This window comes from Scyliorhinus canicula, unplaced genomic scaffold, assembly GCF_902713615.1.
Source record: "Scyliorhinus canicula unplaced genomic scaffold, sScyCan1.1, whole genome shotgun sequence".
NCBI classification, from domain to species: Eukaryota; Metazoa; Chordata; class Chondrichthyes; order Carcharhiniformes; family Scyliorhinidae; genus Scyliorhinus; species Scyliorhinus canicula.
Window position 1 is genome coordinate 952,800 of NW_024055760.1, and position 21,847 is coordinate 974,646.

General features: G+C 47.9%; 1 protein-coding gene across 1 annotated transcript; it reads left to right on the forward strand.

The window, feature by feature from the left end:
• Positions 1 to 7,700: 7,700 nt before the first annotated feature.
• On the forward strand, positions 7,701 to 8,562 carry LOC119960980 (zinc finger protein 239-like; the record flags this gene model as incomplete). The annotated part of the gene is made up of 1 exon (XM_038788534.1): positions 7,701 to 8,562. A coding segment is annotated over exon 1 (798 nt), but the record flags the coding sequence as incomplete, so codon positions are not given.
• Positions 8,563 to 21,847: the final 13,285 nt, after the last annotated feature.

Genomic DNA, 21,847 nt, shown 5'->3' on the forward strand with positions numbered 1-21,847 from the left:
TTCCCCAAAAAACCTTTGACTCCCCAGTAGATAAAAAAAAGCCTAACTTAGCCTTGAGTATATTCAGTGAGCCAGCACCATTCCTCTCTGAGAAAGAGAATTCCACAAACTCAGTTTTGACAAAGAGTCAGCCAGACCAAAATGTGAGCTCTCTTTTCTCTCCACAGATACTGTCAGACCTGCTGAGATTGTCCAGTATTTTCTGTTTTTGTTTCAGATTCCAGCATCCGCAGTAATTTGCTTTTATCCACAGACTGATGACCCTCTGAGGGAAGACATTTCTGCTTATCTCAGTGTCAAATTGGAGAACTCTTATCTTTAAACTGCCCCCCTTAGTTCTTGAATCCCCATGTGGGAAATATTCTTTCATCAAAACCCCTCAGAATCTTAGATGTTTCAATAAGATCACCTCTCATTCTTCTAATCTCCATCGGGTACAGACCAAACAGGCTCAGTCTTGCTCCATAAAACAAACTCTCCCACCCCAGGAATCAGACCAGTGAAACTTCACTGAACTGCCTCCAAAGCAAGTGTAACCCACATTAAGTAATCCTGGGACTGGCAACAAGGGGAGAGAATGTTTGGAAGTTCTATCCTGGACTCGAAAGAGTGACGGATTTTGGAAACATTTTTAACGGGAGTTAGGGGAGGATTTGCACCCAGCAAACTCAAACCACGATAAATGTTTGTGTGATTTTAATTTCTAACCTCGACTAACATTTATGACCATTGTAATGTCCTTTTCCAGATGCTTCCAAAGCTTCTGATATCTTTCCAGCCGAAGGTTGCAGCAGGAGATTGTAAACTTGAAAACACCAAAATTGTCGCAGAGGTATTATTATTATTAATTATAAATTTAGAGTAGCCAATTATTTGTTTCCAATTAAGCTGCAATTTAGCATGACCAATCCGAAGCTGGCACTCCCAGTGCAGACTTTGGTGTTGTGAAAAAGCTCCACTTACCTTCTTATGAACCTGCTCTGGGCCTGGCGAAGCGTGTCATTTATAGATCCAGGCAGCGGGCGACCGAGGAGGTCTTCTGACCAGACTGTTTGCCCCTTTTCCGCAGCTACATTCGCAGCTGGGTGTCCCTAGAAAAGGAGTATGCAGTGTCCATGGGCACCATCAAAGTCTGCCATGCCCGGTGGGCCCTGCAGGGGTTGGGGTGCTTTATTGACCCCTTTAATTGCACTGTCTTTGGATCTTTTTAAGTTTCTGCTGATCTTTGTTACGTTCGGGCAGTGCCTCTAACTGGAGCGGCCCTTTTTGCTTTGTCCCTAAGTTTGTTTCCTTTGTTCTATTTTGTTGGTGGACCTCAAAAGAGTGGCCAATCCACCGAGTCTGCACATAGAACATAGAACAGTACAGCACAGAACAGGCCCTTCGGCCCTCAATGTTGTGCCGAACAATGATCACCCTACTTTAAACCCACGTAACCCGTATATCTGTAACCCAACAATCCCCCCATTAACCTTACACTACGGGCAATTTAGCATGGCCAATCCACCTAACCCGCACATCTTTGGGTTGTGGGGGTGAGACCCACGGAGACATGGGGAGAAAGTGCAAATTCCACACGGCAGTGACCCGGGGCTGGGATCGAACCTGGGTCCTCAGCACGTGAGGCAGCAGTGCTAACCACTGCCACTGTGCCACCCTTTGTCATGATGTTTCCATTCCTATTTTATCACACACCTCCCAGTGACACTCATTGTAACACAGAAACTTCAAAATAACATTGCTACCTTGCATCTTGCCCTCCTATTAATGTCTAATGATAACAGTAACAGAGTAACACACATCAGAATTGAAATATCAGATAGGTTGTTGTCTAATAATAAGTGACAGAGTAACGTACACCAGAATTGGAATAACAGGCATGTTATTGTCTAACGATAATAGTAAAAGAGTAACATGCACCAGAATTGGAATAACAGGCAGGTTATTGTCTAATCATGACAGGGTTATGGGGGTGGCTCAGTAGTTAGCACTGTTGCCTCAAGCACCAGGTACCTGGGTTCGATTCCGACCTTGGGTCACTGTGTGGAGTTTGCACATTTTTCCCGTGGCTGCGAAGATTTCCTCCCACAGTTCAAAGATATGCAGGTTAGGTAGATTGGCTGTGCTAAATTGTCCCTGGGTGGGGTTACAGAGTTAGGGTGGGGGATTGGCCAAGGTGGGGTGATCTCTAAGAGGGTCGGTGTAGACTCACTGGGCCGAATGGCCTCCTTCAGCATTGTAGGGATTCTATGATTCTACACTGGATCCAAAGATGTGTTCACTCACATACTGCAGTCTGACTTAATTGGAACAGACACGGTGTTTGTTCCTCTCAAAATGAATGAATCCTTTGCTGTTTCTCCTCTGGGCCCCATCTCCACTATTATTGTCTGATTGTCCCACTGAGACTCTCACTGTTATTATTGGACAATCAGCCAGTCAGCCTGAGCCTGTGGCTGCCTGTAGTCAATACAATGCCCTGGTGATTGACGGCAGCTCCAGACCAATAGGAAGTGGTGGGGTGGTACTGGAGGAGCAGCTGGTCCTCCAACCAATCGCAGTGAATGAGGGGCGGGGCCCGCTGTGATTGAAGCATACGTAGTGTGGGTGATGGCGAAGGAGAAGGGCTGTGTCTTCAGATAGGAAATTGGTAAGGGGCGTTGAACAATATGGAGGAAGCGAGAGATCTTGGGGGTGGGTGGAAACGTTGTGAAAAGCTGTTGTAAGCTGCAATTTTCAAAGAGAGTTTCCGGGACCCCGTTTGTATCGAGCGGAGCTGCAGCTCCTCATGTTGGGCTCGGGTTAACGGCCGCCATCTTTATTGGATGTGCAGGGCGCATGCGTGTTTGTCGTCTTTGTCGGGGCGATGTTTCAATGAGTGGGAGGAGCTTGTTCCCTATTGTTCAGAATGGAGACAACTTGTCCATCAAACTGGATTAGTCTTTCAGTCCCAATGTCTTATTGATGATGCAAAGCGGTGGCAGAGATGGAAAGAAAAGGAAGCCAATCCTGCTCTCCGGATTTCACTGTCTTATTAGACATTCTGTTCCATGCGTCCAAAGCTCTGCGGCTCTGTTCAGCCACATGAAGCCCCAGGGTAGAAATCTCAGCCCTGATGAGACGTCACCCTCAAATCAGGAGACTGCTGATGATAAGAGGCATGATGTGGAGATGCCGGCGTTGGACTGGGGTGAGCACAGTAAGAAGTCTGACAACACCAGGTTAACGTCCAACAGGTTTGTTTCAAACACAAGCTTTCGGAGCACTGCTCCTTCCTCAGGTGATTCACTGTTGGACTTTAACCTGGTGTTGTCAGACTTCTTACGATGATAAGAGGGTCAGTGTGCAGCGGGGGGGGGGGGGGGGGGGGCATGAGCGGTCACCTTGGACCCATAAGCAGGAGGGGAGAATGTTGTGAATTTCTATCCTGGACTGATGATGATTAATTTTGGAAACTCCTTTTACAGGGGGTTAGTAGGGGAGGATTTACACACAGCAAATTCAAACCAGGAGAAACGTTTATCTTTCCTGAATTTTATTTCTGGACTGACAGTGATGCCTTTGTAAACTTCTTTCACAGGGGCTTAGAAAGGGATTCGCAGACAGGAAACTCACAACCAATCCTCACATCAAATTCTGACAGCACTGTTCGAATTACCAGGACCTGGAGATTATCGACCTTTGTGTGTAAGCATTGAGTTCCATATCATTATCACTCACTGTGTAAAATGTCTACCTCCTATCTCCCCTGTAGATCTTGTTCACAATCTTAAATCTGTGTCCCATAATCCTTTTACAATCTACTGATGGGAACAGTTTTTGAAAATCTTTTGCTGGGTTTGCCGTTGTCGTTTCTAGTGCCTGGGTCGATGCTGGGTGGTCCGTCTGGTTTCATTCCTTTTTCATGTTTTTGTAGCGGTTGAATCAGCTTGGACCAGTCCATTTAGGGTCCAGAACACAATTGAAGTCTCCTCCAAGAATCAATTGATCTGGATCCAGGGTCTGGGATGGATTCCAACAATTTTTTACAAATGTTTCTATGAGATCCCCTCATTTAAAAAAAATATAGAGAAGCAGAATTAGGCCATTCAGCCCATCGAGTTTTCGATTTGCTCTGCCATTCGATCATGGCTGATATGTTTCTCATCCCCATTCACCTTATATTGTAGCTCTCTTGAAATGAATGCGAACATTGCATTTGCCTTTCTAACTGCCAACTTTCCTTTATTTGTTCTTGGGATGTGGGTGTTGCTTTGGCCCAATGTTACTAATCGTAATCAGCGCACAAAGCATAATTTACATCAAACATATCCATTTAAATAGTGGGTTCATGACCCAACATGTGTAGCAGTTGAGAATGTGCTCTATCCACATGACAGAAGCTTCTCGCACATGCGCAGAGTCCGGCTGTGACTGGAACATGCGCCGTTCGGGCGGTGACGGGCGCATGCTCAGTTCAGGTTGTCGTTGACGGTGCGAGGAGCCGGAAAGAAACAATCGATCGACTTTCAGGATTGGAGCCGGTGGGTGGCCGGGGAGGAATAGAAGCTGCGGAGTGAGCCAGGAGGCTTCATAAATACCCTGTGGAGGCTTCAACTCCCGAGGAAAATGGTCCAGTCTTAAGCAGCACCGAAGAGAGTGAGAGCTGAGCGGTGACAGGCCCAGGTTACCGGCCGCCATCTTTACAGAGGACAATGTGCCGCAGGGAAGGGGCTGGTTTAGCACAGTGAGCTAAGACAGCTGGCTTGCAATGCAGAACAAGATCAGCAGTGCGGGTTCCATTCCCGTTCTAGCCTCCCCGAACAGGCGCCGGAATGTGGCGACCAGGGCCTTTTCACAGTAACTTCATTGAAGCCTACTCGTGACAATACGTGATTATTATTATTATGTGCTGCGAGCCTGGACCGGTTGCCAACTCTCCCGGATTGACTGACTGGAGTCTCCGGGATTTTATTTTAATTATTTGTGGGAGTCACTGGCTGGGCCAACATTTATTGTCCATCCCTAATTTCCCTTAAACCGAGTGGTTGGCTCGGCCATCTCGGAGGGCATTTAAAGAGCCAACCACATTGCTGTGGTTTGGAATCGTGTCGGCCAGACCAGGTAAGGATGGCAGATTTTCTTTTCTATTCATTCCCGGGATGTGGGTGTCGCTGGCTGGGCCAGCATTCACTGACCAGCCCTAATTGCCCCTGAACTGAGTGCATCTCAGACCATTTTAAAGGTCAACAAGCTGACTGTGAATCTGTAGGCCAGACCAGGTAAGGACAGAAGATTTCCTTCACTGAAGGACAGGAGTGAACCAGGTGGGTCTTTGCAACAATTGACAATGGTTTCATGGGCATCAGTAAACTTTCAATGAATTCAAATTTTACCTTCTGCCTTGGTGAGATTCATACCTGGGTGATTGGAAAATCATTGGGACAGTAAAGAAGATTTTTGAACATTTCTTTTCAGCGGATATAAAAATATTGAAAATGGGATAAAGGTTGTTTGGCTGACAGTCAATCACTGTCCTGTAAGGTAATGAGTCCTCTTGCTTCCCAATTGGCCGAGGAAGGCAGTGTGTCACAAGGATGGATGTGTTGACCGATTAATGGCTGGAGGATGGGGGCAGGTCATGTGATCAAACCTCCAGGAATACATTTAATCAAAGTTGATGAGGAGAGAATGTTGTGAATTTCTATCCTAAACTGACAGTGAGGTTTCTGTAAATTTACAGGATACTGGAAGTGGAGGTTTAACAGACGGGAAACACAAACCAAACGTCACATCGCGAACTGACAGTCACTCGATTCATCAGAACCTGAATATCAGCAGCATCTGGGTGTGGAAGGTAAAAGGTTTGTCTGTTCTGTCTGTGAGGGAAGATTTCAGGTCTCAGTGTGACTGGAAAAGCCCCGAGATTCACAAACCCTGGTTAGACCAAACCTGGAGAACTGTGTTCAGTTCTGGGCAACAAACCTGAGGAAGGATAGAATGACCTCGGAGGGAGTGTAGCACAGATTTACCTGAGTGATATCTGAATCCTCCCGGAGTTAAATTACAAGGCGAGATTAGACAAAAATGTCAGAGTCACCTGGCAGCACGGTGGCGCAGTGAGTCCCACTACTGCCTCACAGCGCTGAGGTCCCAGGTTCGAACCCGGCTCTGGGTCACTGTCCATGTGGAGTTTGAACGTTCTTCCCGTCGGGAACATCGGTTTCGACCCCACAACCCAGTGGTGTGCAGAATAGGTGGATTGACCACGCTAAATTGCCCATTAATTGGAAATAATGAATTGGGTACTCTAAAGTTATTTTTAAAAGTTTCAAAAAGTTTGCAAACTCCACACAGACAGTGACCCGGGGCCGGGGTGGAACCCGGGTCCTCGGCGACATGAGGCAACAGTGCTAACCACTGCACCACCCACTTTTTATCGGTTTCTATGAGATCCCCCCTCATTCTTCTGAACTCTAGCGAATGCAATCCTAACCGATTCAACCTCAGCTGCACATCTTTGAACTGTGGGAGGAAACTGAGCACCCGGAGGAAACCCACACAGACACAGGGAGAAAGTGCAAACTCCACACAGTCAGGGTGAGAATTGAACCCGGGTCCCTGGTGCTGTGAGGCAGCAGTGCTGAACACTATGCCACCCCCTGTCTTGCAACCCTCAAGAAATGGGTAACCCATCACTTTGCAACAGTGACCCCCTTGTTCCAGATTCTCCCACAAGAGGAAACATCCTCTCCACATCCACCCTGTCAAGACCCCTCAGGATCTTATATTGTTCAATCCAGGTGTTACCCAAAACTTTCAATCTGTGTCCCGACTGCTTGTACAATCAGTGAATGGAAACAGATTATCTTTGTCCACCCGAACAAATCCTGGCATAACCTTGTGTACCTGAATCAAATCTCCCCTCAACCTCCTTTGCTGGAACCATTTGGTAAATCTCCTCTGAACCTTCTCCAAGAACCTTCACATCCTTCCTGAAGAGTGGCGACCAGAGCTTTATAAAGATTCATAGAATAGAATTAGAACCATAGAATTCCTACAGTGCAGAAGGGGGCCGTTTGGCCCATTGGGTCTGCACCAACTCTCTGAAAGGGCACCCTGCCTAGGCCCACACTGCTACCCTGTCCCTGTAACCCCATAGTCCCACCTAACCTGCCCATCCCTGGACACTAACGGGCAATTTATCAAGACCAATCCACCTAACTTTCCCTTCTTTGGACTGTTGGAGGAAACCTGGGCACCGGATGGAAACCCACGCAGACACGGGGAGAAAGTGCAAACACCACACAGACACTCACCAAGGCCGGATTGAACTCTAGTCCCTGGCGCTGTGAGGCAGCAGTGCTAATCACTGTGCCACCAGAAGCATAGTTTTGGTATCAATATTGCTGTTTATGAAGCTCAACATCGAAGTTGCTTTGCCAACTACTCTGCGATATGTCTTGTAAATATACAAAATCCCTCTTCACCTCTTTCGCTCTCCTCCCAAAGAGGCCAGTTGGGTTTTTGTGACAATCCAGCAGTTTTCATGGTCACTTTTTCCCAGAGCCGGCCCCACAAATATCCCGATTCATTCAGCTCCATTTCACAACCTGCCTTTGTGTTTTTGTGGGTTCTCTCTCACTCCCTATTTTCTGTTTTCAATCAGTTTCACAGGGTGTTCGAAGGGGAGGCTTCAAAGTTAGGAAACTCAAACCAAACATCACATCAGGATCTGACAGAGTCCTCAATTTATCGTATCCTGAATATCATCGTACTTTGAACATGGAAGGAAAAAGCATCGTTCACAGTGGGGAGAAACCGTACACGTGTTGTGTGTGTGGACGATTATTCGCTCAATCATCAGGCCTCATGAAACACAAATGCAGTCACACGGAGGAGAAACCGTGGAAATGTGCGGACTGTGGGAAAGGATTCATTTCCCCATCCCAGCTGGAAACTCATCGACGCAGTCACACTGGGGAGAGACCATTCATCTGCTCCAAGTGTGAAAAGGGATTCACTGAGTTATCGGCCCTGCTGAGTCACCAGCGAATTCACAGTGGGGAGAGACCATTTCAATGTCCAGACTGCGGGAAGTGCTATAAAAGCCCCGGAGAACTGATCAGCCATCAACGTGTTCATACTGATGAGAAACCGTTTATGTGCTCTCACTGTGGGAATAGGTTCAGACGATCATCTGACCTCAGTGTACATCAGCGAGTTCACACTGGGGAGAGGCCATTTGCTTGCTCCAAGTGTGGGAAGGGATTCACTCAGTCATCGGCCCTGCTGAGACACCAGCGCGTTCACACTGGGGAGAGGCCATTCACCTGCTCCAAGTGTGGGAAGGGATTCACTCAGTCATCCAACCTGGAGCAGCACCAGCGAGTTCACAATGGGGAGAGACCGTTCCAATGTCCAGACTGCGGGAAATGCTATAAAAGGTCTGGGGATCTGATGAGCCATCAACGTGTTCACACTGACGAGAGACCATTTAGGTGCTCTCAGTGTGGAATTGGGTTCAGACAATCATCTAACCTCAGTGTACATCAGCGAATTCACACTGGGGAGAGACCATTCACCTGCTCAGAGTGTGGGAAGGGATTCACTCAGTCATCCCACCTGCTGAAACACCAAAGAGGCCACAAGTAACCACAGTGATTGGATTTTGCTGTTAACTCACATTCAGAACTGAACCATGTTCATTTGGGTCTCTTTCTGCTGATAACAAACTCCAGCCCATTTACAGGGGCTAACATTCTGGCTAAAAGTTAAATAAATTAGATTTGTGTTAAATACGCAGTGTGTTGAAACTTTCTAATATCTCTGACACAAGTTTGTTCCTTTTGAAGTTCTCTCGCTCTCCCCTGTCTCTTCCATCCTCACCTCCAACAAGAAGTGTGAAGAGCTTGTGGAGCTTCTTTGTGACTGAGATTGAGTCAATCCGATCAGCTGCCTCTGCTGCTTCCCTCCCTTCCACGTGCCCACTGGACCAAACTGTCTCTAAATTTCATCCTTTCCCGAGCCCTGAACCCACATCATTCTCTAGTTTCTCTCCCATCTCCCCTCATGCCCTCTCAGAGCTCATCTTGTCCATGAGACCCAGCTCCTGCTCCATCGACCCTATTCCCACTGAGCTACTGATCAGCCAACTACCCTGTGTCCACGGATATTGTCAACATTTCTCTCTCTTCAGGTACTGTCCCTCTGTCCTTCAAATCTGCCATCATCACCCCCTCCTCAATAAATCAAACCCTTGACCCTGCCATCCTTCCAAATTACTGCCCCATCTTCAACCTCCCTCTCCTCTCCAAACTCTTTGAACATGTTGCTACCTCCCATTTCCTTGCCCGTCTTTCCCAGAACTCCCATGTTTGAATACCTTCAATCAGGTCTCTGCCCTGTTTCAGTGAAATACAAGAGACAAACAGAATCTTACCCGGAGAGAAGGCCAACAATCCGGGAGCTTGGATGCAATGGCAGCACGGTAGCACAGTGGGTAGCACTGTTGCTTCACAGCGCCAGGGACCCGGGTTTGATTCCCGGCTTGGGTCACTGTCTGTGCGGAGTCTGCAAGTTCTCCCCTTGTCTGCGTGGGTTTCCTCCGGGTGATCCGCTTTCCTCCCACAGTCCAAAGATGTGCAGGTTAGGTGGATTGACTGTGTTAAATTGCCCTTCGTGGCCAAAAAGATTAGGTGGGGTTGCGGGGATAGGGTGAGGTGTGGGCTTCGGTCAGATGCTCTTTCCAAGGGCTGGTACAGACTCGATGGGCCGAATGGCCTCCCCGTACTGTAAATTCTCGGATTCTATGAGGTGAGATTGTCTTTTCTGAGCTCCAGCCAGATGATGTTAAACACTCAGGTGGGAAAGACAAAAATCTACAACGTGTTTAAAACAGCTGATTTATTTCACCAATATCTAGAATGTTAAACTCCAGTCCCTTAGAGGCTATTATCATCAGAAACAAACTCCAACTATCAGAGTAAAAACCTCAAAGCTGTGGTACAGATAGAGGCCATTTGGCCCATTGTGTGTGTGCTGGCTGAAGTGGAGCTATTCAGCTTAATCCCATTTTGCAGATCTCAGTCGATTGCCCTGTATGTCCCAGTCCTTCAATTGGATCTCCAATACATTAATTTTAAAGTGATCAGGATTTCTGCTTCTATGACTCCATCAGACAGCGAGTTCCAGACTCTCACCACTGAAATGATTTCCCCTTCCACTCCCAACCCTCTGCTAATTACTTTAAATCTGAACCCCTTGGTTATTGATCTGTTAATGAAATAGATCCTTCTTATCCATTCTATCCGGGCCCCTCAGAATGTTAAACACCTCAGTTAATTTCTCCTCAGTGTTCTCTGTCCCACAGAAAACCACCTCGGCCTCTCCAATCTTTCCTCATTGTTAAAATTCTCCACTTGTGTCAACATCCTGGTCAATCTCCTCTGCATCCTCTCTGGGATGAACACATCCTTCCTGTAATGTGGTGACCAGAGCTGTACTCAGTAATGTAGCTGTGGTTTAACTAGTGTTTTGGACAGCTCCAGTATAACCTCCCAGATCTTATAATGAAAACAGAAAATGCTGGAAATACTCAGCAGCTCTGGCAGCATCTGTGGAGAGAGGGGTTTCAGGTCTTTCCTCCAATAGAAATTGCTGGAATATTCCCAGCTCTAGTGCTCTATGTCCCCGTGAATAACAAAGAATCCTCTCTGCCTTTACAATCACCGTATCTACCTCTCCTGTCAACTTCAGGGATCTGTGGACATGCACTCTTACGCCCCTCTGTCCCTCTACACCTCACTAACATACCATTCATATTCTTTCCCTCTGCCGTGTTTGTCCCACCGCCCCCCCCCCCCCCCCCCCCCCCAATGTATTTATTAACCTGCGCTTCCCTGGATTGACCTCAGTTTGCTACTTTTCTGGCCGGCTGATCAGTCTGTTGATGTCTTCCTGCAGTCATTACAGCCTTGGTTCAAACATGGACAAAAGCGCTGAATGCCAGAGGTGAGGTGAGAGTGTCTGCCCTTGACATCAAGGCAGCATTTGACCGAGTATGGCATCCAGGAGCCCCAGCTAATCTGGACTCAATGGGAATCAGGGGGAACACTCTCCGCTGGTTGGAGTCGTACCTGCCACAAAGGACGATGGCTGTGGTGGTTGGGGGCCAACCATTTCAGCTCCAGGACATCACTGCAGGTGTTCCTCAGGGTAGTGTACTACCCTGATAGAATGATAAAGTATTAACAATCAGGATCATAATGTACAAATAATTAGGATACTATCACATTTAATAATCAGAACCTTATTTAATCAACAATGAGGATCTGCTACATTAATAATCAGACTCCTATCCCTTTAGGATTCACGATACCTACACATTAACAATCAACAAACCATTATATTAACAGTCTGAAGCCTACTGCATCAACAATCAGGATCTTATTGTATACATCTTTTAAAAAAATATAATTTTAATTCAAATTTTCACAAAATATCAATAACAGAAAATACTAAGAACAGAAAGAACGAACCACCCCCCGCCCCCGTGTATATAAAGAAGAAATAAATTAACGTCCGTCATTAGCAAAGAACAAATATACACGTCCCATCAGCCCAAAATAAAGAGACGACCCCCTCCCCCCCCCACCCCGGGTTGCTACTGCTGACCTTTTGTTTTTACCGTTCTGCCAGGAAATCTAAGAATGGCTGCCACTTCCTGAAAAACCCCTGCACTGATCCCCTTAGGGCAAATTTCACCCTCTCCAATTTAATAAACCTCACCATGTCATTGACCCAGGCCTCCACGCTTGGGAGCCTCGCGTCCTTCCACTGAAGGAGAATCCTCCGCCGGGCTACTAGGGACGCAAAGGCCAGAACACCGGCCTCTTTCGCCTCCTGCACTCCCGACTCCTCTGCAACCCCAAATATTGCGAGCCCCAGCCGGGTTTGACCCTGGATCCTACCACCCTCGACAACGTCCCTGCCACGCCCTTCCAAAATTCCCCCAGCGCTGGGCATGCCCAAAACATATGGGCATGGTTTGCTGGGCTCCCTGAGCACCTAATACACGTGTCCTCGCTCCCAAAGAACCGGCTCATCCTTGTCCCGGTCATGTGAGCCCTATGCAGCACCTTAAACTGTATGAGGCTAAGCCTCACACACGAAGAGGAGGGGTTCACCCTTTCTAGGGCGTCTGCCCACGTCCCCATCTCAATCTTATCACCCAGCTCCTCCTCCCATTTACCCTTCGGCTCCTCCACCGAGGCCTCGTCTACCTCCTGCATCACTTGGTACGCTGCCGAGATCCTCCCCTCCCCAACCCACACCCCCGAGAGCACCCTGTCCTGGACCCCACGCGGCGGCAGCAGAGGAAACTCCGCCACCTGCCGCCTGACAAACGCCCTTACCTGCATGTACTGAAAGGTGTTCCCCCGGGGAGCCCGAACATCCCTTCCAGCTCATCCAGGCTCGCAAACTTCCCGTCTACAAACAGGTCCCTCAACCTCCAAACATCTGCCCTGTGCCAGCTCAGGAACCCGCCATCAATTCTCCCCGGGACAAACCGGTGGTTCCCCCGTATCGGGGACCCCATCGAGGCCCCCACCTCTCCCCTGTACCGTCTCCATTGCCCCCAAAGTTTGAGGGTAGCCGCCACCACCACCATCTGCGCCCGAGACATCGTCGGAGGCAGAGCCACCTCTTCCCTTGCCTCATTGAAGGTCCGAACCACCAGGGGGCCCCAACAGGTCTCCATACATCTTATAGAATTCGACCGGGAACCCATCTGGCCTCGGCGCCTTCCCCGACTGCATTCTCCCTATTCCTTTGACCAGCTCAACCGGCGCCCCCAGTCCCTCCACCTGTCCCTCCTCCACCCTCGGGAATCTCAGCCGGTCCAAAAAGCGCCCCATCCCCCCCTCCTCTGCCGGGGGTTTGGACCGATACACTTTCTCACAAAGTCCCTGAAGACCCCATTAATGTCTACCCCCCCTTCGCATCACATTTCCTCCCCTATCCTTAACTCCACCAATCTCCCTGGCCGCATCCCGCTTACGGAGCTGGTGTGCCAGCATCCTGCTCGCCTTCTCCTCATATTCATACACCGCTCCCTGTGCCTTCCTCCACTGAGCTTCCGCCTTTCTGGTGGTCAGCAAATCAAACTCAGCCTGGAGACTACGCCGCTCCCTCAGCAATCCCTCCTCCGGAGCCTCCGCGTATCTCCTGTCCACCCTCACCATCTCCCCCACCAGTCTCACCCTCTCTCTCAGCTCTCTCCTCTCCCTGTGGGCTTGAATGGAGATCAACTCCCCCCTAACCACCGCCTTCAGCGCCTCCGAGCATCCCCACTCGGACCTCTCCATTGTCATTGAACTCCAGGTTCCTCTCGATGCATCCTCGAACCTGCCCGCCCACCACCTCGTTTGCCAGCAGCCCCACCTCCAAGTGCCAAAGCGGGCGCTGGTCTCTCTCCTCCCCCAGCCCGAGGTCCACCCAGTGCGGGGCATGGTCAGAAATGGCATTGAGGGAGAGATTATTGTCGTTACACCACTGCACTAGGTTCTCTACCTCCATTATGTACTTTGACTCATCGATGTTCGTGTCATCAGCAAAGTGGAGATAGAGTTGGAGCCAAATTTTGCCAAACAGCCATGTGTGCACAGGGAGTACAGTATGTGTACATTGTGATGATTTTTGCATCACACGTCCTGGGGAGCAGATCCTACTGTCTAACAGAGGAGGAGGAGGTCGATGGGACTTTCCGTGTCTGATCAGTTCAGCTGGAGTTCTATCTTTGCCGGATGCTCCAATGACAGATGACATCTGTACTGAGTGGGTCTCAGACCAGTCTGTGTGTGGGTTCCACCTTTACCAAATGTTGCTGCTGCTGTGTCAGAAATGATTCAACTCAGCAACTTCCAAACTTCATCAATAACAATGTTGATAGTTGAAGCTTTTATTGATGTGTGTGGAAAACGTTACTGGTTTGTTTCCCATATCTCGATCATTTAATTTGATGACAGAAATGTGTGCAATATGTAAGTCAGTGAGAACTGTCAGCATGAATTAATCTGCACTTTATAATTGGAGATGTTGGTCAGTGGAGCCTTTCAGATGTTGATTTGTAGATTTTATAAACATTTTGTAATCTGCTTTTCCTGGAGGTCAGTTAAGGTTGAAGTAAAAGTTTAGAATTTTATTATAAACAGGATCCTGTTGAGAGCTCTGATCGCTGATGGTGTTTTTAAAAAGAGACACTGCAAGGCTCGAAAACCAGTGACAACATCTCCAGTATATGAAACTCCAGCTTGTTTTTGGGTTGTTAACATCAGCAAAAACAAACACATTATTGTCAGACTATCAATCCTGGATGTGATTAACAGCAGTAATAACAGCAGAACCCAAACCGTGCAGTTATTTATGAAGTTGCTGATGTGTCAGGAGGCTGGATAGCCAATGGAATCCTTTGCCACACACAGAGCAGGTGAACGGTCTCTCTCCAGTGTGAACCCGCTGGTGTGCTTTGAGGTTGCCCGAATGCCTGAACCTCTTTCCACAGAAGAGCAGGTGAACTCGCTGGTGTGTCAGGCAGTGGGATGATTGAGCGAATCTCTTCCCACACACAGAGCAAGTGAATGGTTTCTCCCCTGTGTGAACTCGCTGATGTGTAGTTAGTTCAGATGACGACCTTAACCTCTTTCCACAAGAAGTTCAGCTAAATGGCCTTTCCTCAGTATGAATTAGCTTGTGTACCACCAGGTGGCTGACTGAGTGAATCCCTTCCCACATCCTGAGCAGGTGAATGGCCTCTCCCCAGTGTGAATTTGCTGGTGTTTCAGCAGGTCAGAGGATATGGTGAATCGCTTCCCACAATCTGAACAGGTGAACAGTCTCACCCCTGTGTGAACACGTTGGTGTTTACTGAGGTGGGATGAATGCCTGAACCTCTTTCCACAGTCGATGCAGCTGAAGGGCCTCTCCTCCGTGTGAAATCGCTGGTGTGACATGAGACAGGCTGCCTGGGTAAATCCCATCCCACACAGAGAACAGGTGAATGGCCTCTCCCCAGTCTGACTGCGTTGGTGGTTTGCCAGCTGGTATTGAGAATTGAATCATTTATCACAATCCCCACAGTTCCACGGCTTCTCCCCAGTGTGAGTGCGTCGATGGTATTACAGCCGGGATGGATAATTGTATCCCTTCCCACAGTCATCATATTTCCATGGTTTCTCCATGGTGCCTGTATCTTCCTGTCTTTGCAGGTGAGATGATCAATTTAAGTATTATCACAGAGATCACATGTACAGTTTCTCTTCACTGTGAATGGTGTGATTTTTTATTGACTGTGAACTGGTTAAAGCTCTTTCCACAGTCAGTTCACTGGAACACTCTCCCTCAGGTGTACGTGTGTCGGTTATTTTCCAAGAACACTGGTGTTTGAAATCTTCTCCCACGGACAGAACAACCAAATGTTTCTCCTTCCACATTCAAAGACCAATGTTATTCAGATCCTTCTTCCTTAAAAAATTATTCAGATCTGGATAAATCTTGTCAGATCTTGCAATGATGTTCCTTCCTGTCCTCTTCAGTTATCTCCCCCTTCGAATAGCCTGGAAAAGCAGATTACAAAACGTTTCACAACAAGTGTAGAGCACAGAAACACAGAAAAGACAAGTCTAGTTTCGATGGAATATTTTTCCTGTCTTTTTTTCCCAAAAGTTGTAAATCCCTATCCCGCACACATTCTCTCCTCCCTGGGCTGAATTCAAACCCATCTCACCATTTATTTCATCAACTCCAAAATTTTCCCCCCTTCCTCCCCTCTGCCTGGATGCAGTTCTGGGCAGAGTGAGAACAAAATTAGCGATACAATCATTTTCTCTCCTGGTCACTGGGACCCAGAAGCCCCGCCCACTCTCTGCATCACCACGATGGCCCCTCAGACACCGTGTTGGCCACGGAATGAAGATGGTGGCCTTTAACCTGGGCCTATTTCCGGGGGAAAGTCTGGGAGCTGGAACCACGGGACCTGCAGGTTGTTATTCGGGGTTTGTGGCCCACACTGAGTGTTAATGAACCCGCTCCACCCACCCGCCGCTTCCCCTCCGCCGCCTCTCACCGGCGGCCGAGCAACAAACCAACCTCTGTTCAGCTTCATCCCTCACTCTGTGCATGCTCCAAACTGTGTGAGACTGCGCACGCGTCCCTGTCCCCTGTATTGTAGATAGGGGGCTTTCTCGGACGCCGGGAATGCTGGGTACATTACCCACCATTGAAAGATGCAATCAGTTAACAATTGTTCACTGTAATCCCGACACCAGATTGGAAAGCAATTGTGCATATGTACTTAGCCCACATATGTCCAACTATTCTTAAAGCCTTTGTGGTCCGGGAGTTTAAATCTAACAAAAGCTCTGTGGTCTCACATACTGCATTGGAACGTGAAATATAAGCATTTCCCTCCGGCATTCCAATGTTAAAATTCAACATTTAACATGTCTGAATGTTGCCCGGAACCAAGTGGCAACGTAATCAAAATTCCTCCGAAGCATTTCAGTGTCGCACTGTAAGGTACAGAAATAAACATAATTAATCGACAGCGTGTGCTCAAGTGGGATGCTCTTTCCAAGGGCTGGTGCAGACTTAATGGGCCAAATGGTCTCCTTCTACACTGTAAATTCTGATTCTATGATAATTTTCCAAAATCCCAACTGTGACAGGACTGAAATTTCAATGATACTTGATGTGCGTCCAGTTCCTTAGGCTGGATATAGTGAGATTAGCGTTTGTGGAGGGAATTTTCTCACCATGTCGCTGAATGGGTAGATAATGAGGCTTTAATCTCAGGATCATTATTTTGAGTTGCGTGCTGGGTGATTAATTTTACATTTTTGAAAAAAATACCTTTGCTGTTGATTTTATTTGCTATGTTGGCATGGAAGCCGGATTTTGGAGGGCCAGTACAGTTTGGAACTAATTTATGCAGAAACCAAGTTCACTGATCTTTACCATTCACCAGAAAGACCAGAAAATAGGAATGAGTGGAGAATGGAGAGTCCCCCAGATAGCAGTAATGACAGCAGAACTAACCTCTGCAGTCACATGGGAACAGGTGTCTCAGCAGGTAGCTGACACACCAGCACACACACACTGGGGCGAGGCCAAGGTGGGCCAGCACTAGGAAAAAGTGACTCTTAAATCTGTTGTAAAAACCCAACTGTTTATCTAATGACCTTCGGTGAAAGGAACCTACAACCTACAGCGATCTGGGCGTGCATGTCCACAGGTTTTTGAAGGTAGCAACACAAGTGGACAAGGTAGTCAAAAAAGCACACGGAATGCTTTCCTTCATCGGATGGGGCATTGAGTATAAAAACTGGCAAGTCATGCTACAGTTGGATAGAACCTTGGTAATGCCGCACTTGGAATATTGTGCACAATTCTGGTCGCCACATTACCAGCAGGATGTGGACGCTTTGGAGAGGGTGCAGAGGAGGTTTACCAGGATGTTGCCTGGTCTGGAGGGTGTTAGCTATGTGGAGAGGCTGAATAGACTCAGACAGTTTTCATTAGAAAGACAGGTTGAGGGGCGGCCTGATAGAGGTCTACAAGTTTATGAGGGGCACGGATAGAGTGGATGGGCAGGCACTCGTTCCCAGGGTGGAGGGGTCAGTGACCAGGGGGCATAGGTTTAAGTTCCATTGGGCAAAGTTGAGAGGAGATGCGCGAGGCAGTTTTTTTACGCAGTGTGGTGAGCGCCTGGAACACATTGCCAGGGGAGGTTGTGGAAGCAGATACATTAATGGCGTTCAAAAGGCATCTTGACAAGCACATGGATAGGATGGGTATAGAGGGATACGGCACAAGGAACTGCTGAGGGCTTTGGCAAAGGTTGGTATAATGACCAGTACAGGCTTGGAGGGCTGGAGGGCCTATTCAGGTGCTTTGTTCTAACCCAGTTTGGATCTACAAAAGATTTTAGTCTCTATGGGAGGAGAGGGATAAAGATGGATTTAGCAGGGAGAGAGAGATTTTACATACCATAAATCAAACTGAACTTTGACAAAGTCTCACAGACACCTAATTTCACCACATTGAAGGATGAGAGTAACAGGAGTATGCAAACATCATCACCGCCGAGTTCTCCTCTAAGTCACACATCATCCTGACTTGTCTGACATCCAGTACTCGATGACCAGAAATGTCGGTTAGGGTTAACAGTGGCCATCTTTGTGGGGGGTAATGTGCAGCAGAGCGCTTGTGTGGCCGCCATGTTTGTAGGGGGCATCATTTTCAATGACTGGGAGAATCTTGTTCCACATTGTTCAGATGGAGACAACCTGACCCTCAATACCTTTTATCCTGAGTAACATGGCCATACATTACCCTGGTTTGCACAGACCCAGATGTCTAATTGATGAGGCAGAGAAGTAAAGAAACAGAAGCAAATCCTGCTATCTGGATCCCACTAACTCAATCGATGTTCTCCCCCATGTGTCCAAAGATCTGCAGCCCTGTTCAGTCACATGAAGACCCATGGCAGAAACTCACGATCCTAAGTAGACGTTACCCTCAAATTGAGGGGCAAATTGGTTAGCACTGTTGCTTCACAGCACCGGGGTCCCAGGTTTGATTCCCCGCTGGGTCACTGTCTGTGCGGAGTCTGCACGTTCTCCCCATGTCTGCGTGGGTTTCTTCCGGGTGCTCCGGTTTTATCCCACAAGTCCCAAAAGATGTGCTTGTTAGGTGAATTGGACATTCTGAATTCTCCCTCCATATACCTGAACAGTCGCCGGAGTGTGGCGACTACGGGATTTTCAAGGTAACTTCATTGAAGTGTTAATGTAAACCTACATGTGACAATAATAAAGCTTATTATTATCAACCATTTCTGAAATTCTAATCCATTTCTGTGTTACCTTCTGGACTTGACTATCCCGTCTCCCATATTCAATCTCCACACCTTAATTCATTCAAAACTCTGCGCATGCTTCACATAGACATAGACATAGAACAGTACAGCACAGAACAGGCCCTTCGGCCCTCGATGCTGTGCCGAACCATGATCACCCTACTCAAACCCACGTATCCACCCTATACCCGTAACCCAATAACCCCCCCTTAACCTTACTTTATTAGGACACTACGGGCAATTTAGCATGGCCAATCCACCTAACCCGCACATCTTTGGACTGTGGGAGGAAACCGGAGCACCCGGAGGAAACCCACGCACACACGGGGCGGACGTGCAGACTCCGCACAGACAGTGACCCAGCCGGGAATCGAACCTGGGACCCTGGAGCTGTGAAGCACTTATGCTAACCACCATGCTACCCTGCTGCCCTAATCACAATGCCCGGTGAGTGACTGACGGCAGCTCCGGGCCAATACGAAGAGGGGGTGGGTCTGGAGGACCGAGCGGGAGTGGCTAGTCCTCCAACCAATCAGAGTGAACGAGAGGCGGGGCCGGACTGTAACTGAAGCATGCGCAGTGCGCGTAATGGCGATGTGGTCAAAACAACATTTCTTTCTTTGATCCGCGATCAGTAACCGAAAAATTGTGGAAAGTGGAAGCGGGCACCGATCGAACTGCCGGGTGGGTGGGAAGTCTTTGCAAATATATTGTGCAAACCAAATCTGGTAAAAAGGAATTCTCAGTCCCCCGTTTGCATCGGGCTGGGCCTAATCCGCGCAACCGGCTCATTTTAAAGACCGCCATCTTTAATAGGGGAAAGGTGCAGCCATCTTTGTAGGGGGCAAAGTTTTCAATGAGTGAATCATGGAAGCACGACAGTGCAGAAGGCCATTCGGCCCATTGAGTCTGCACCAGCACTTGGAAAGAGCATCCGACTTAGGCCCACGCCTCCACACTATCCCTGTAAACCAGTTACCCTACCTAATCTTTCGGCAGAAGTGCTAACTAGCCATTGTGCTACCATGCCACCCATAACAGCAAGGGGTCGTCCGGCATTTGAACCCAGGAGCTCGTGCAAACTCTCCGAAAGCGAGAATCATACCCCTAGACCAATGAGCCACCATGGGAGGAGCTTGTTACCCGTTGTTCAGAATGGGGACAACCTGAGCATCAAACTGTTACCCTTTGACCTGGGTGAATTGACCCGCAATGACCCTGATTTCCAGAGGCTCAGATGCCTGATTGTTGAAGCAGAGCAGCGGCAGAGAAGGAAAGAAAATGAAGCATATACTGCTTGCTGGATCCAACTGCCTGATGGGATGTTCTGCCTCATTTGTCCAAAAATCTGTCAGCTCTGTTCAGTCACATGAAGACCCAGGGCAGAAACACATGACCCTGAGTAGACGTGGTCCTCGAATCGAGTGACTGCAGAGGATGACAAGGGTTAATGTGCAGCAGAGAGCAGGAGCAGTCATCCGGGACCAGGGAGCAGGCAGAGAGAATGCTGTGAATTTCTATCCTGGAATATGTACAGGGGAAATACAATAATCTTTATTGTCACAATTAGGCTTATATTAACACTGCGATGAAGTCACTGAAAAGCCCCTTGTTGCCACATTCCGGCGCCTGTTCAGCTACACAGAGGGAGAATTCAGAATGTCCAATTCACCTTACAGCACACCTTTCAGGACGTGTACATGTTAAGATTTTGGTATAATTTAAGAATGAAGTTTTAGTATGAACAATACAACAGAAAAAGGGTACAGATTGTTACAAAAATTCTAATTGACCTTTGTAAAACTGAACGCACAAGTCAGCAGAATTTGCAGCTGTGTTCTCACAAGGACAGCGAGCTTCAATAACAAGGAACAGGAGGTAACGGCTGTCTCAGTAACAGATAGGGACAGTGGACAATAACAAGATAAGAGGTGCCTGCAAGTGTAGGTGAGAGTGCGTGTTTATATATACCAGATTGAAACTTTAAACAATGACTGTGCATGTGTTAAAAAAAGTTATAACTATGTGCACATTGTGTAAACAAATTAGTTACTTCGGTAAGAATGCTTGTTGATCTATCTCTCCCTGCATATGCCTGAATAAATGACCATAAATCTGCTCTGATACTCCTGTGAATCATTTGTTCGTAGAAGTTAACGGTGACATATTGAGAAGCGATAACAACTGACAAGTGATGGTTTCTGTACATTGACAGGATACTGGAAGTGGATGATTGACTGACAGACAGGAAACTCAAACCAAACGTCACATTGAGATCTGACAGAGTCACTCGATTCATTAGAAACTGAATATCTGCAGCATCTGGGTGTGGAAGGTAAAAGGTTTGTCTGTTCTGTCTGTGAGGGAAGATTTCAGGTCGTAGTGTGACTGGAAAAGCCCCGAGATTCACAAACCCTGGTTAGACCAAACCTGGAGAACTGTGTTCATTTCTGGGCAACAAACCTGAGGAAGGATAGAATGGCCTCGGAGGGAGTGTAGCACAGATTTACCTGAGTGATATCTGAATGCCCAGAGTTAAATGACAAGGTGCAATTACAGGAAAGACTGTGTGGACTTTGCACATTCTCCCCAGTCTGCATGTATTTCCTCCGGGTGCTCCGGTTACCTCCCACAAAAATGTGCAGGTTAGGTGGATTGGCCATGCTAAATTGTCCCTTTTGTGTACAAAAGGCTAGGTAGGATTATGGGGATAAGGTGGAGTGGGCCTCGGTAGGGTGATCTTTCAGAGGGTCAGTACAGACTCGATGGACCGAATGGGCTCTTTCTGCACTATAGAGACTCTAGGATTTCTTGGAGAGCCACAAAGTCGGACTGGTACAGAGGAGGCCATTCCACCCATTGAGTCCGTGCCAGCTCTCCACAGCAATCCAGTCAGTCCCATTCTCCTGCTCTATCCCGTGTCCTCGCAGCTTTATTTCCCTCCAGTGT